We start from the raw sequence: 16,442 nt of genomic DNA, 5'->3' as shown, positions 1-16,442 counted from the left end.
CATATGAAAGGCCCCTACAACCTGCTGTACCTGCACAATCCTTCATATATATCGCAGGGCCTTAGGTAGGTAGGTTGGTAGGTAGGTAAGTCATGTACAGCTCTTCTGACCTCATGGACTGTAGCCCACCAGACTCCTCTGTCCATGGAATTCTCCAGGCAAGAATACTGGAGTGGGTTGCCATTTCCTTCTCCAGGGGATCTTCCCGACCCAGGGATCGAACCTGAGTCTACCACATTGCAAGCAGATTCTACCAACTGAGCCACCAAGCCTGGCCCAACCTCAAAGGCAAGGCTAATGTCTAAATACGGCTCATAATTCCCACAAACCTTGAACCAGCAATGGGCAAAGCGCTGGCGCTCAGTGAGACTCTAATTGGCCTTAGTGAAGAAGTCCTTGGCTCAGAGAAAGGAGGGGACCTGCCTAGTCACACAGCAAGTCCGCACAGCCAGGCCCAGGACCCGGCTCTGTCTTCGTGCATCCCCAGGGGCTGGGGGAGGTAGGGTGTTGAAAAGCTGATAACCAGGACACCCTCCCTTTTCCTGCTCCCCGGGGGGTGCTGACAAGACATTACTGCACCAGTGAGCTCAGCCCACTCAGCACTCTCCCTCAGCCAGAGACAGCCCTTCCACCCACTGCTCCAAAGGGGGCGGGATGCTGCGGGGTTGCGGGGGCGGGGGGGGGGGGGGGGGGGGGGGGGGGGGGGGGCCCGCGGTGCAGGGCACACATCCAAAGCTAACACTGTCAGGATGCATTCCTCGACCCGGGAGGCAGGCGAGAGTTTTATTTGAACAGGAGCTATGGGGAGGGCATGTGGCTGCCGTTCTTTCTCCTCCAGAGAGTCTGAACAGGTGCTCTCCTGCGCCCAGAGGCATGGGGGGAACAAGAACCTTGAATGAGACACAAGGGGCACCCAAGCCAAAACCAACACTCACGTCCACGAAAGGCTCACCCACCCCGAGGGTCCTCTGCTCGCCGCAAAATAGCCAGCCTGACCCCAGTCGTGCAGGCAGATCTGAGTGGGTGGTGGGAAAGGCAAGGCAAGAGCTGTCCCCTCCCCAGGGGGAGACCACAGTCTTACGAGGGGTTAGCCCTGGGGAAGCCAAGTGGGGGACGAGTCACAAGTGTGGCTGTAGCTGCTGGGGAGATTCAGACAGGAACCCCATGGCCAAGAGGCAAGCTGTACTTCCCTCTTCCAGGTCTTTGATTTTTTTTCTTGAGAGCTTGGACTCTGGGTGCCCTGACCCACAAATCCTGCAGTGAAGGGTCAGGGCCTGACAGGTCCATAAGGAAGCCAGGGGAGCGGGCTGGGGGCAGGGATGGAGCTGACGGCGCCTGCCCTGAACTGTGGCACTGACTTACCTCACCCAGGTTTCTCCTGCTTTCAAACCTTTCACACTGCAAATGGTGAACAAACCTAAACCAGGTCAGGAAACAGCGATGTCAGGACCCACAAAGGCTAAAGAGAGCGGTGCCCAGCAAAGGGCCAGTGAGCAAGCCCGGTGTGCTTCGGGGTGGAGGGGGCGGGGAGGGGGTGGGGGGGGCGGGGAGAGGGTGGCTAGAGCCAACAGAATCCAAGGAGAAAGCCAGTCTCTAGGAGGGGCTGGTGGCCCAGCACAGCTGGTAAAAGAGGCCCTGATTTAGGACATCACGGAGTCTAAATGGGGCAACTCTGCGGGGCTCTGAACCCAGAGGCTTGGGTTCAGGCTGGCTAACTAGCTTTTGCGTGACCTGGAATGACTTATTTATTCCTCTGCCTCAGTTGTCTTATCTGCACATGAATTTGCACAGCGCCTATGGTCCCCCTGTAGGGAGTCCCTGTGGTATGGGATGGCTCCCACCTGCCCTTCCTTCACCAGGTGCCAGCTGCGGTCCCTGCTGTCGAGTGACGGCTGGAACGCCTCTCTCTGCCACCACCTGCAAGGTGACTGACATTATCAGCGGACACAGACCTGAGTTCCTGGTAAAGGTTGAGAGGTGCTGTGAGCGTGCAGGATTTTAGACAGCCTCCTCACCCTAGGGGCATGGCCTCCAGTCTACAGCAGGGATCAAGGGTAGGGATCCAGACAGAGGCAAGACCCCACGGGGAGCAGAGTCTAGATCTTTGGGGGCCGCTGCAAGGACCCTGGCTCTTGGGAAGGATCAGACTCAGAGCCTAGGTCTCTGCAGCGGCCCATGTGCTCTGGACTCTGCTCCCCACGTGTGGTCTAAGTCTGCGGGGGAAACCATGACAGGTTTTCTGAGTCGGTGGTCCTGATGCAACTCTGTCAGAATCCCTGACTGCTGCAGCAGTGACTACCTCCCACTTCCCGAGGCCAATGCCTCCAAGAAGCCTTCCCTAACTGCCCCACTTAGCAATACCTACTCCTTTATTCTACCTGCCCCGCCCTGGAGAGCACAGTAACCTTGGAAAAGTTATATAACCTCCCAAGGCCTTGGTTCCAGGACTGTAAAGGGAGGCTAGTTAGATAACCATTAAGCTCCCTACAGTTTCACATTTTATGACTTGCTGCCAGGAGGAGCACACAGGGCCAGACCCTCCTCCTCCCCCATCCCTGCCAGCCTCCAAGAAACCAGCCAACAACACCTCCTTAGGCTCAAACCCTTGGGGAGCAGGGTCCTGTGAAGGACCAGAGAGGCATCAGGTAATTTCTGCCCAGGCTCTAGATGGCCCCCCAAACCCTGTGCAGTGAGGGGGTTAACCACAATTTCAACCTCCGCTTCTTATTCCAGAAAAACTCACTAGTGGGTAGGGAAACTGGCGCTCCAGGAACGGGTGTGCTGGGGTGGGGCAGGTTAGGAAATCAGGCCAGGTTAGTGTAAGTGAAATAAAGGCTCTGCAACCCAACACACATGAAGATTTTTGATTTAAAGGCTGTTCAGGGCTTTGATTTAAAGGCTGGTGGTCCAGTAGTTAAGAATGTGTCTTGCAATGCAGGGGACACAGGTTCGATCCCTGGTCAGGGAAGATCCCACATGCTATGGAGCAATTAAGCCCATGCACCACACCTACTGAGCCCACAGGCTGCAGACACTGAAGCCTGTGAGCCTAGAACCTGAGCTGCACGAGAAGCCACTGCACTGAGAAACCCGGGCACCGCAATAGAGGAGACCCCCCTCATCACAACTACAGAAAGCCTGCATGCGGCAAAGAAAACCCACCACAGCCAGAACAAATAAATGAATAAACGCTTCTCATCAGGCCTCAGTTTTCCCATCAAGTAAAGGGGATGACATTTCCCAGTCAGACCTCAGAGAGGTCACAGGAAGGCACCTCGGAGGAGTGGCTATGCAGAAGCCCATAGTAAGGCCAAGGGTGGGAACCCAGCGGGGCCAGGGGATGCAAACCCCAGAGGTCACCCAGGTGCTGCAGGCAACACTGTGCATCAGTCCCGCTCCATCCCCTGGGGCCAACATCCCAGTCAGCTCAGCCCCAAGGGGTGGGTCGCGGGGTAGAAAAGGCCCAGGGCAGGCTGCAGTCATGCCAAAGGGCTAGCCACGGCCCTGCCTTCCTCCTTCTTCCCTGCTTCTCCCCTCGCCCCCCTGCCCGTCCACGTGCCCCCGTGGTTTCCATGGCACATGGTCTGGGGACATTCCCCGACAGGCGGGAGGACCTGCTCATCCTCTGTGCCGCAGGTTTCCACCAGGCCTGCACACACACTGGGTAAACATCCACACGGAGGAAGGAATGGGTCTCCGCTCTGTCTCAAGTTCCTTGAAAGCAGAAATCACCTCCCGTGGGGAGGACAGGCCTGCTAGGCCTGCTCACTACAATGGGTCTTGCTAAGCCCAGGGGAAAGGAGTAAGGGGACTCCTGCAGATAAACAGATCCAGAGAGGCAAAGCTGTTGTTGGTCTTGTAAAGTCCCTCAAAGGGGAAAAGATCGGAGTGCACCTTCCACGTGTGTCCTTGGGTGGTCTCTGTGCCCAGCGAGATGGGAACCATCACTTTCTGATGAAGCCAGAGGCTCGGGGTCCAGCTTTCGAAGACTGTGTGACTTGAAAGCCTATGCTTGACCACCAGGCAACGTGGCCCCACCTCATGCAGCTTTATTTTGATAAAGCTGCCTCCCTTCTGCTCGCTGGGGCCAGAGCCTGTCCTGGCTCGGTTTACCCAGGTAACCACCTTGACCTTGCAGGAGGCTTGTTGTTGTTCAATGGCTAAGTCGTATCCAACTCTTTGCGACCCCATGCACTTGAAGCACGCCAGGCTTCCCTGACCTTCACTATCTGACAGAGTTTGCTCAAACTCATGGCCACTGAGTTTGTAGGAGGTTGGGTCCCTTGTGACTAGACTTCCAACCCAAAGGCCCACACAGCTCTCTGCCTCCCAACCAAAGCCAGGTACATTGCTTGGGTACCAAGGGGTCCCACAGACAGATTCCAAGCAAGTCGCTTACCGGGCTAGAACCCGGGCAGGGAGGCTCCTGTTCCAGGGTGTGGGCCCTGCCCACATGGGGCTCCTGTGGTCTATGCTGGGAATGTGTGTGTTAGTCACTCATCTATGTCCGACTCATTGTGACTTCATGGGGATCGAACCCGGGTCTCCTGCATTGCAGGCAGATTCCTTACTGTGTGAGCCACCAGGGAAGTTGTAGTCTAGCAGAGAAGTGTACAGTCCAGCTAGGCCTAATATAAGAGGCCTGCAATGGCACCCCACTCCAGTACTCTTGCCTGGAAAATTCCATGGACAGAGGAGCCTGGTGGGCTGCAGTCCATGGGGTCTCGAAGAGTCAGACACGACTGAACGACTTCCTTTCACTTTTCACTTTCATGCATTGGAGAAGGAAATGGCAACCCACTCCAGTGTTCTTGCCTGGAGAATCCCAGGGACGGGGGAATCTGATGGGCTTCCGTCTATGGGGTCGCACAGAGTCGGACACAACTGACGAGACTTAGCAGCAGTAAGCCTTCTTCAATGAACGGATGAACTTACTCCAAGAAAGTGGGACTTCCCTATCGCTCAGATAGTAAAGAATCTGCCTACAAATGCAGGAGACCCAGGTTCGATCCCTGGATCAGTAAGATCCCCTGGAGAAGGAAAATGGCCACCCACTCCAGTATTCTTCTATGGAGAATCCCACGGACAGAGGAGCCCAGCAGGCTATAGTCCATGGGGTCGCAAAGAGTTGGACACGACTAAGCGACTAACACACACAGAGTCCAGGGAAGTAGAGTCCAGAGAGGTGAAATCTGACCAGGGTCACACAGCACAAACCAGTACTGCAGGAGAATCAGAACTCAAGTTAGAACCAGCTATTCCCTTCATAGTGGTTCAGACAAGGGCTTCCCAGCCCCAGCTCTAGCCCCAAGCACTGGGCTCACATGCAAAGGAAGGGGCTCCACTGAGTCCTCGCCAGCTGCTGTGGCCTACCAGTCCCCAGGCAACCCACAGGACCAGCCACTAGGCTACAGGGAGAGCCAGGCTGACCCTGCCCCCAGGTCACCCCCCCACCCCCCGACACTTCTCACAGAGCTTGGGGGCAAGCCTCTGCCTAACAGGAGGGGCCAGCTAGGCAGCCTGATTCCAGAGTGCCATGGGAGGTGACAACAGCCAGCAGTACACAATCCTGCCTAAATATTTCAGCAGGAAACCCAAATATTTAGAGAGAAGGGGAAAAACAGAATGCACACTTCAAAGCCAATCAACGGGACCTGGCTATCAAGGACCCATGGAGAGGGGAGGTGGGTGGTGTCTGACCCCAAGGAGGGCACAACTTAGACCCCACATCTGGTGTGACCAACCTTCCAGGGATGTCACCTGTGAGGTCATCTGGACCCAGGATCCTCCCAGGACTCGTCCCCTTTCTCCAGAGGAGGAGGCAGGGCTCTGCTGGAAGGCAAGAGGCGATACACCTTCCTTTTCTCCTGGGAGGTGGATGAGTCTGCAGGAAATGAAAAATGGTGGGTGACTCCACTAGGAGTTCTGGTGGGCTTTATCATCCGTGTCTCCATCTCCAGACTGGGAGCTCAATACATGGCGGGGCCTGAAGTAGGCATTGGGAACAGCCCCTAGCCCAGAGATGGAGGTGCCAGAGTGAAACCGAGTACAGCCCTGTGGGGCTCCCAGGCTTGGACGCCTTTCTGTCCCCCATTTCTTGTAGGCAAGACTCCAGCCTCCGTGACCTTCCCCGAGTTCCAAAGGGCGGCTAATCAGGGAAGGAGCAGCCAAGAAACCACCTGAGGCAAGATTAAAAGGACCAGAGAAACTTATCAATATTAGGAGTTGACCACCCGAAACTCTGCACACTCTAATCCCAAAGAGACCCCACTTTGGACTCACTATTCTAAACCCTCATCAAGTTCTTTGATGAGAGACACCCATTTTTTCGAGAGACACCTTTTTTTCAAGGCAGAAACCCAGTGTGTTTCCCTTTGCCTGGCAAAACACAATAAAGCTATCGTTTTCTACTTCAGCCAATACTGTCTCTGGGATTTGATTCAGGACTGGTGTACAGAGAGGCCGAGCTTTGGATAACAAGAGCGGCAGCTAACAGAGGAAATCACCAGTTGCTTGGGCCGGTCAAGTGTGTTTACATGGATTCTGCAGGAATGAGGGCAATGCTATACTGTAGTCCCATTTCACAGATTAGGAGACTGACTTGCTCAAAGTCACATGGCTAAGTATTCAGCCAACTACACAGAGAACTTCCCGAGGCACCCTAGGGTTCTGCAGCCACCACACACACCCTGTACTTTCCCACCTCCGGGCCTTTGCTCCTTGTTTTTGTATGCTTCACAGTGTGGGCTCTGTGTTCAAATCCACATTCTTCCACCTCCTAGCTGTACAGCCTCGGGCAAAAGAGTGAAGTTGGAGGAGCCACTCTGTTGCTCTTGCCCTAAGGTGGGGTTGCTAACCCTCCAGCAGAGGGTTGCCCCAGGACTATGAGATGATACACACAAACCTTTCCCACTGCCAGTGGGAAGCAAGTGCTCAGCAACTGCTAGGTGGAATCACCCGCAGCCCAGGCCCCAATCCCTGCCCACTCGAAGCCTCCTGACTCTACCTCCCTTCAGATCCAAGGCTCTGAAATCAACAAGGCAGGGTGACTCTCAGCCTCTAGCTAACCATGCCGCCCTGGGCAAATCCCCTGACCTCAGCAGAGCAATAACACCTAACCCACAGGACAGGTTCTATGAGATCAGGTAAGAACCAGGCTGGCACCTGGGAGGTATTCGGCAGAAAGTTCACGGGGGCTGCAGCCCACTCCACTCATTGCTTCTGCCCATCTCAATGCTTCTCTCTCCACTTTAAGTTCAAGAGCAGAAATTCACCTCTCAACAGTACACGCCTGGGACCTCCAGCTGCACCTATGAACACCACTCAGGTAGCAAGCTCTTTACCTGTCTTTCTCTAGAGTAGGGTCTCCCTGAGGGCAGGTGCAACGTTTTGCTCAGAGCCAGACCCCTCCCCACCACAGGCCACAGGCTCTACAGGCAGGCCTCAGGAAACAGGAACTGCCTCCTCCGAGGCCCCCTGACCCTCGTCCATCTCTCCAGCCTCACCATCTGCAACCCATCACTCGGCACCAGTTCTATATTTCCCTCATTTCAGCACCACAGCCCTGTTTCTCTCTGCAGCTAGACTGAGCTCCAGAGGGCTAAGCCCCCATCTGGTTTCTGAGGCTTCGAAGTGAGGTTTCTGTCACACCAAAGTGACAGCTGGCAGGCAGGGGTCCCCCTGTGACCCCCCAACTCTGCCCAGGTCTCTGAAGTTTGGGGTGTCAGATGAATTGCTCACAAAAAGGCGAGACACCTCAGGCAGCTATACAGAGCTGGAGCACCCCACCCTCTACGATTACCGAAAAAGGCAACTAAGGCGTCATGAATGGAGGGGACCCAGACCTGGACCAACAAGGAAGGGAGAGAGAGGTACCCTAACTGCAAGCTGGGTGTAAGGGAGTGTGGGTGGGCTCTTTTATGGGGCTGTGAGCTCTGTGGGCTTTGGTGGAAAAAACCACACTCCCTCACATCAGAAGAGAGGGAGGAGACATCTTTATCAGAACACCGAGGGGGTAAAAGCCTCAGCCCGCAGAAACGTTAGTTTAGAACAGAATGCTCCACTTCTTTTAAGTTACAAACAGCTGTTGAAGGAAGAGGAATCTTTCTGAAATGCTGTTGACTCCCTTACTGGAAAATTGCAAAAATTTGGTGAGTTCAAATTCTTTGGCTCAACCCAGACAGCCTGGTCATCTGACCCTCACCCCTCTGTCCTGTGGCTGCAGCCCAGAACCATCAGGCAGTTTCACACCTCCCTGAGGAGGGCTGCAATGAAAATGGACCCTCCATCCTGCCCTCTCTCTAGCTTTTTCACAAGGGTGGTGGAGGGACTTCCCTGGCTGTCCAGTGGTTAAGACTTCAACTTCCAAAGCAGGGAGAGCGAGTTCAATCCCTAGTTGGGGAGTTAAGACTCTGCAGGACTCCTAGCCGGAAAAAAAAAAAAAAAAAAAGCATAAAACAGAAGCAATATTGGAACAAAGTCAATAAAGACGAATGGTCCACATCCCCCCTCCCCCGAAAAATCTTCAAATAAATAAATAAATAAATACAAAGGTGGTTCACCCAGAAGTGGAATTGCTGGATCATGTGGCCTTCCCTGGTGGCTCAGACAGTAAAGAATTTGCCTGCAGTGCAGGAAACCCAGGTTCGATCCCTGGGTCTGGAAATCCCCTGGAAGAAGTTATGGCAACCCACTCCAGCATTTTTGCCTGGGGGAGCCTGGCAAGCTTCGGTCCACTGAATTGCAAAGAAATAGACACGACTGAGCCAGGAACACATACACACACCTGGCAGTCTATTTTTAATTTTTTGAGGAATCTCTACACTGTCTCCCATAGTGGCTGTACCATTTTACACCAAAATACAAACACTATACAATTCCACTTGTAAGATATCTAGAGTAGCCAAATTCACAGAAACAGAAAGTAAAATGGTAGTCACACAGCCCTGGGGAGAGGCGGGGGGTGGGGGGAAGGAGAGCTGTTTAACAGGTCTAGAGTTTCAGTTTTGCCAGATGAAAACATTTTGGAGATCTGTTTCACAGTAACGTGAATACATGTAAGACTACTCAACAGCACTCAGAAAAAAGGTACAAAGGGTATACTTTGGTATGTGCTTTTCACTATAATTAAAAGAAAAGAAAGTCAGTTGCCCTTTCTTCTGCTCTACGAAGATCTGACTCCGTGCCCTCTACACTGGGGTATGGAAGCGACATCACGTAGAAGTGGCATTTAGGAGCTCGGTGGCAGTGGCAGCTAACACTTAATGAGCCTTGCCGCGTGTCAAGCACTGTTTCCAATAAGCAACCTGTGAAGGTGATATAATGCCATGCACGCAGAGGCCACCCGTCACCAACAGACACACGGCTTGGGTGGTGACTCTTTCAGCAACAGTAAGGGGCCCACACCGATCAGCCAAGTGGCACGTGGACAAAGACGCCTGCCGAGAGCAGCAGGTCCTCTTATCCGTGCCAACGCATCCTTAGGGAGAACGAGGAAGTCAGGGCTCCTCCACTTATTCCAGGGGTCCGGAGGGACTCTCAGCAAAAATCTCCAAGGGGATTCACCTCTATCTTCTCACTCCTCCCAAGGAACATCTGGAGGTGTTCACATGCTATTTCATGCTCTCCTACGATCACCGCCTCACCGGGCCTCTCTCTATCACCCCAGTGATAGAGAGCACTCCGTTCTCGTGGTACTACTTGGCTCTAGCATCTCAATTTGTACAAAGACTCTCCTTGGGGCTCCGTCTCAGGAGCCTGGCTTCCCTGTTCCCCAAAGCCTTGTACTTCCCTGTCCCCCTCCCCCCGCCCCTCGCCACACACACCGAGTTCAAAGGCTGAGGCCAATCTAACAGCAAACAACCAAGTTCAAGATGAAAGCTCTTGGCTTGAGGTCAGAGCCAGCCAAGCACAGCCTCCAAAACCGGAGGACTGTGTTTCTTTTAAACGCCAGACTATAAATAGGGCAAAACCCCAGGAAAACACTTAGAAGCCGCAGTCATCACCTCCCTTGTGCCCCCCCTCCTACAGGACTCCCCCCACCCCCACGAGAACCTTTCAACACTTGCTAATCTCTGCCTTCAATAAGCCTCTATTACTATGCCATCTGTAGTCATCCTAAGGGCTCTAGTAAAACTCAAAACGATTCAATAAAAATTCACCTTAACTGTAAAAATTCTAACCAGAGTAGTTAACGAAAGCAGATTTATCAATCTGAGAATTTGTTGTTTTGGCTGCCCTTGACGTTGAGCTCAACAAACATAAGAAAACGAGAGCCTTTAGGAAGGAACCTCTTCTGTTTGCTCTCAACAAAACCCAACCTCCTCTCCACTTCCCACTTCTGCACTCCTAGACGGTGAGAGTTGTTTCGATTGAATGACCCAGAGGCTTCTGTGATCCTGGATAATCAAAAGATCGATTGTGCTCCCTTTACTTACAAAGGCAGTTAAGTGGACCAGTGCACTTTACAATTTCCAACAAGGCTTGAAACAAAAGAGGCTTTCATGTTAACCCTAGGTTCCCCCCCGCCCCCCACCACCAAATTCAAGTCATGTGCCCAGTCTGAGCATTTGGTCAGATGTAATTTTACATGATTCGTAAATTTTTTTAAACTTTTAGGAGGAGGATTGGTGTCAGAATCTCAATGTTGAAATCAGCCTTACTCTATGGACCAGAATATGTGTGGGGGAGTGTGAAGGGCCCAGAAGATAAAAGGAGAGCGACTGGGCAGACAGAAAACCTCGGAAGAGGACAAGGCAGGTAAGGAGGTCGGTGGGATCCAAGAGGCTTCCAGGAACAGGTCAGCTCTGTGAGCAGTCCAAGAAAACCTGGTTAGGGATGGGGCCCCAGCAGAAGACAGGGCCTGAGGTGACCCCTGCACCCCCAGGAAACAAAGGATCCCCAAGAGCCACATTGTGAAGCCCGTGGTCTCCCTCCTGGCCCTCTGCTAGGATCCTCTTCTCGCTCTTTTCCTGCTTTGCTGTTGGTGTTCAGTTATCCAGTCGTGTCTGACTCTCTGCGACCCCATGGACTGCAGCACGCCAGGCCTCCCTGTCCCTCACCATCTCCTGAAGTTTGCCCAAGTTCACGTTCATTGCATCGGTGATACCGTCCACTGATCTCATCCCGATGCCCTCTTCTCTGACACCCTCATAAATTCCCAGTTCCCACTCTTGGGAATTCCCAGGTGCCCCAGGGGTTAGGATTCTGTGCTTCCACTGCAGGGGGAACAGGTTTGATCCCTGGTTGGGGAACTAAGATCCTGCATGCCGTGGGGTGTGTTCAGTCACTCAGTTGGGTCCCAATCTTTGGGACCCCACAGGCTGCAGCCCACCAGGCTTCCCTGTCCATGGGATTTTCCAGGCAAGAATACCAGAGTGGGTTGCCATTTCCTACTCCAGGCTGTGGGATAAGGCGCTGCCAGAAAACAAACAATTAAAAAAAACATATAATGATCAAGATCCCACTCTGGCTGGAGGGCATCTCCTCCTGAGTGCTCCCCCCCCAGCCACCACCCCCACCGCTAAAGTCAGGCTGGACCTGGGGGCCCTGGCTCACTGTCTTGTCAAGGTGGGTTTTTCCATCCTTCTCCCCAGCAGGCCAGTCTGAGCCTGGCTGTGTCTAATTCATCCTTGCATTCCCAGTGCTTTGCCCACTGCCGCACACGCAGCAGGCACTTAATAAACACTTGTTGGCTAATTCCCATATACTCTGCAATATACTTCAATTTCACTTCAGTTTGAAACCTGACCCTGTACTGTAAGAACCTGGGCAAATTACATCATCTTTTCAAGTCTTCATCTTGATTGAAAAGGGAAGACTAGATTAAGATCAGAGTGTAAGTAAAGTGCTTATTCAGAGTCCTGGCGCACAGTCAGCCCTGGAAAACCTTCCAGTTTAGGATCGCTGCAGAGATGAAGGTTGAGAAAGGTTCATTCCTGCCCGGCACCCCAACCCTCTGGTTTTTCTGCGCTTCTCAAGGAGAAGCGGGGTGGGGTGGACGGCTACTGTAAGGGAGGAGGGGCCGACTCAGCCAGGCACAGCACAGGAGACGCCTGCGTGCCCATGCCTGTTCAAGGGGAAATAGAAAATAGAACTTCCCAGCCGACCAGAGTCCAGCAGAACCAATTTATTAAGCTCACCGACATACCAACAGCTTCACATGCCTAAGGGGGAGGGCAAGGGTGTATGGACCAGGAGCAGGCTCTGGTGGCAGATGTCCAGGTCTTAGCCAAGTCTGTGTGTGCCCTCCTGGTCATTCCCTTGAGCTTCAGCTTCCTTATCTGAACACTTAAGGGTGCTATAAAGAGTACCTGACTAAGGCAGGTCAAGGACCCAGCAGGTTGCCCTGGTCATTGTGTCCTCAGCTGTGTAGCGGTGCGAGGCTCAGTGTTTTCAGTTACACCTGTACACACCCAATGCCTGATGCTTCCATCTATTCGACCCTCGCCAGACTCAAACCTCATTCAAAGCTCACTTTGCAGATGAGGAGAGGCCAAGTCAAATGGTTTGATGGGTAAATGGCGAAGCCAGATGGCAAAACCAGCTTAGGGCCTCTCTCGTAAAATGCTGATTGCCGCCCACAATGCCCAACATGCCAGGTGCTCAGCCAATGCCAATTCCTCTTGTGGGAGCCTCTGCAATTTAGGAAGAGGCTGGGGGAACGGGTCACCCAGCGGCTGGAGGAGCAGGCTTGAGAGCAAGGGTTCAAGATGGTTCCGAAGGCTGGAAGGAGGGCGACCACGTGGCCTGGGGCCAGTGTGGCACAGAGCGTTTGAAAGTCAGCCTCCTCCACCTCAGTTCAACCACAGCATGCAGAGGGAGGAAGCAACTGACAACTCAGGGGCTATTTCCAAAGATCTAAAGAAGGGTGCCTTAACTCCCTTTCTCTCTTTGAAAGAATACACAAAATTCCCACTCTAAGAAAAACCTCAAACCAGGCTGTACCACCCCCTCCCTTCCAACAGCCCTTGGGGCAGGGGGTTGGCCCCCACCCCAGGAATTCCTAACCAGGGACTCTGTTAGGATTACAAAGGTGATTATTCTAAACTTGATAAAAACACAGAACTCAGGTGGAAAATGTCGGAGCAGCTAGTCGGGTAAGAAGATTTTTGAATTTTCATTTTTCCTTAAACCAATTTCCTGAGACCTGAAGCAGTGCCCCAAGTCCCAGATCAGAGAGCAATGCCAGGCAGGTTTCTGTGGATGGAAAGCAATGCTGGGATAACGCTTCCACTGGTCCATTCTCATTTCTGGGTTTTTCCTATGAAGGGAGGGGACTCGCCATATTGGATATGGCTTGAGAGGCTGGCCTGTCTATAAGCATGTCCCAATCAAACTAGCCTGAGGCCCAAATCTTTTTCCTAAGGTTACCTGCTGGATTTGGGGGAGGGGGATAGGGGGATGCTAATTGCTGGCGAGTTTAAAAGGACCTCAAAAATGTCAGATTTCTTGCTTGCTCCAACACCTTAAGAAAGCTGTCTAACCTCCAAAGCTATAACCACCAGCTGCACCCGGGTGCCTCACCCAGACCACCACCCCCCCTTTCCCTACTCCTCGTGTTTTGAAGTTTATTTTCCCACATTCAGCCTTGAATTCTTTCCTTCCTTCCCCTGCCGTGGCGGAGGAGCCGCAGAGAGGGAAACACTTCGAGGGCAGCTCGATTCTTTATCGTCCCTGCCTGCCTTCCTCCCCCTCTAAACAAAGCCCTGGAGCAAAGTAAACAACAACTCTTCTCCAGAGGAATTGTTTCCTCAAGGGAAATTATAAAGTGACCCCCCCTCTCCCCAACACGCACACACAGGGCAGACACCCATCCCAAGGAAGGCGCAGCCACCCAGATCTGCTTTTAGGGGCGAGATCACCCAGCTCCCTCCTGAAGCCCATCCTCCCACCAAACTCATCTCCCAACAGCCCCCAGCCCCGGAAACTGCTCCCAGGCAGGAGACTCTCCACTAAAATCCAACACCCAACCTTCTAACCTAAACCTTTCACTGGCTCCTAAGAGGACAAATCTATTTGACCAGCTGCCAGCAGGCACCTATAAACTCACCAGGGGTATTTAGGTGTCCATCGATTTGGGGACAAAAAGGGGAATCCACAGGCAAGACACTGTCTTGCTTTCTAATGCTTTCAGCCTTCCAACAGAGCAGAGCAGGAAAGACATGAAGACGGGTTTCTTCCCATTTTACATACAGGGACATTGCCGCGGGAAAAATGAGAGGCAACTATACAGCCATAGAGGACTGGAGAGGCAACGTAGATCAAACATTGTTCCTCATCAAAGTTCCTTTCTGACGTCTTTTACCCCAAGAGAAATGTCACACCTTGGACAATATCTGCACTCCACCTCACCACCTAGAGCCTTCACCCGCTCTTACCCAGGTCTGGTGGTTCCCCTGGAGGCAGGCCATTACGGTAGGCCAAGCAGGGTGAGGCTGAAGCTAAGAACCTTCGAGAAACTGGGGTACAGGCCTTCGGTCCCCAAACACCCCCGCAGTTTATCCCAGTGAGATTAATGTCAACTATAGTATACACGAATCTACCCCAACACGGAGGAGAAACTCTCCCACCACCTCCCATTCTGCACAACCTCTCCTCCCTTCCCCCACCCTCGAAAAGGGACGCCCCGGGTGCTGTCCTTTTGTTCCACTGGTTACTTTCACAAAGTTGAACTCCAAGCCCTTCGGGGATGTCTCCACGAGATAAGCCTTCCCGGAAGCCTGCGCGAGTCTCCAGCGTTCCAGGCACCAGCCCGCATCCCGGAGGGGTCAGGCCCGACAGAGCCCCGACCGCCCCCCAATCCCGAGCCCTGCGAGGGACGAGGGAGCCTCGCGCCATTCCCCCGGGCTGGTGAAGAAAAGCCGAAAAAGAGCCGGCGGGGTGCCGGTCTGGCCCGGGAGTTGGGAGGTGGAGACGCCAGGGGGTGGCACCCGGCGGGTGCCCCGAACTCTGGGAGCGTCTCCAAGGGAAGATAAACGCCCTTATCCGCCCCACAGTCTCCTCCAACCAGGGAGGTACCCGCGCACCCACACCGAGCCACCTCGGGCCCTGGTTCACCCGCGGGTCAAGCCTAAGTTCTCTCTCGGCACAAACTGGGTTCCAAAGAGTCCGCGCGCGTGCGTTGATTCCTGTGTCCATGGGTGAACGACGGCTTCCAGCGGTCAGACACGGTGAGATATCTTCACCGATCATCCCCCAGGACCACCCACAGAGAGTGAGGGTCATCCAAAGCTGCGAGGGGCTCCCCTTCAGCACTCCTTAAACCTCCAGCTCACCTGCAGGATCTTGTCCAGACCATCCTTGCCCAGGCACGGGAACTCCTTGAGCAGATGCACTTTCTGGGTATAGTAGTTCGTCTTCGCCTGTTTCCAATACGGCTCCTCTAGCACCTCGAAGATCGCCGCCCCGATGGCCAGGTAGAAGATAATGGCCGAGGTGAGCAGAGGGCCCCGGTCCACCATGGCTCCCGAGAGGCCGCCTCCTGGAGAAAGCCTCTCCTAGCCCCAGCGACTCCCAGTCCCACCCGCTCTCCAGACCCTGGAAACAGCTGTTTGAATTTGGAGCTCCGCATGCGCAGTGCTCCGTTCAACCCGGCGCAGCTCCACCAACAAAGTTGCGGCTCCAAGTTGGTCCACTGAGCGCGGGGGAACTGTGCGGACCCTTCTCACGCGCGCCAGGGGTGGGCGGACACAAAAGGGGCCAGGGGAGGGCCCCGGATCGCGGGAGGGAAAGGAGCTGAGGGAACCCGGGGCAGAGCTCCCGGAGCCACGTGCGCCACTCCTCCGCGCGCCACAGCAATGAGCACCGCGCCCGCCTCGGGGAGCCTCTTTTACACGGGCCTGCAGCTCTCGGCCCGGGAGGAGGGGCCGCCGAGGGCCCGCCCCCGTGCAGGCCCCGCCCTGCGCAGGGCGGGCGGCGGGCCCCAGAGTCACCGCTAGGTGCGCGCTGGAACCAGCTCCCGACCCCGTGCGCTCTTTTTTCCCCCAGCCCCAGGCCACAGCCAGGGTCCGCTGCGCGCCCCGTATGCCCACAGAGGTTGTGGTCTCATGGCCTCACGTTTCTTACTAGTGCTGGTGTATGAACTAAAATGAGTGTGTGCCAAATGACTGGGGTCAGGAAGTTATTACTGTTGCTATTTTCCTTATAAGCCAATTTTCATTTGCTCATGTTTCTGCCAAGAACACCTGATTCTGTCTCTGTCTCACACACCTTCCTGTAAGACAGGGGAAAGGCCATTAGAAAGGGACTGGGGAGGCTGTAGAATCAGAGAATATCAGGAACTAAACCAGTCAATAAGGCGTGCATGACTCCTCCCTCTCATTTCAGTCTCCCCTGCCCTGGTGAGAGCACCCCCCCAACCCACCCCCAGCCCTCCATATCAAGGAAAGAGCAACCCTGTGCATACCCCTCCCCACAAACACGCTATGACTATACAGGAAACA

General features: G+C 54.0%; 1 protein-coding gene across 1 annotated transcript in view; it reads right to left on the bottom strand.

Annotated features, from left to right (window-relative positions):
* The window catches only part of KCNK5 (potassium two pore domain channel subfamily K member 5), a 41,077-nt gene extending 25,276 nt beyond the window's left edge, over positions 1-15,801 (bottom strand). The window contains exon 1 of the mRNA XM_040249768.1: positions 15,276-15,801. Within this exon, the coding sequence (XP_040105702.1) occupies positions 15,276-15,461 (186 nt within the window). The 5' untranslated portion in view covers positions 15,462-15,801. The remainder of the gene's footprint in view (positions 1-15,275) is intronic.
* Positions 15,802-16,442: the final 641 nt, after the last annotated feature.

The sequence above is a fragment of the Oryx dammah genome, unplaced genomic scaffold (assembly GCF_014754425.2).
Source record: "Oryx dammah isolate SB20612 unplaced genomic scaffold, SCBI_Odam_1.1 HiC_scaffold_11, whole genome shotgun sequence".
In the NCBI taxonomy this organism is placed as follows: domain Eukaryota; kingdom Metazoa; phylum Chordata; class Mammalia; order Artiodactyla; family Bovidae; genus Oryx; species Oryx dammah.
This window is presented reverse-complemented; position numbering and strand designations above follow the sequence as displayed.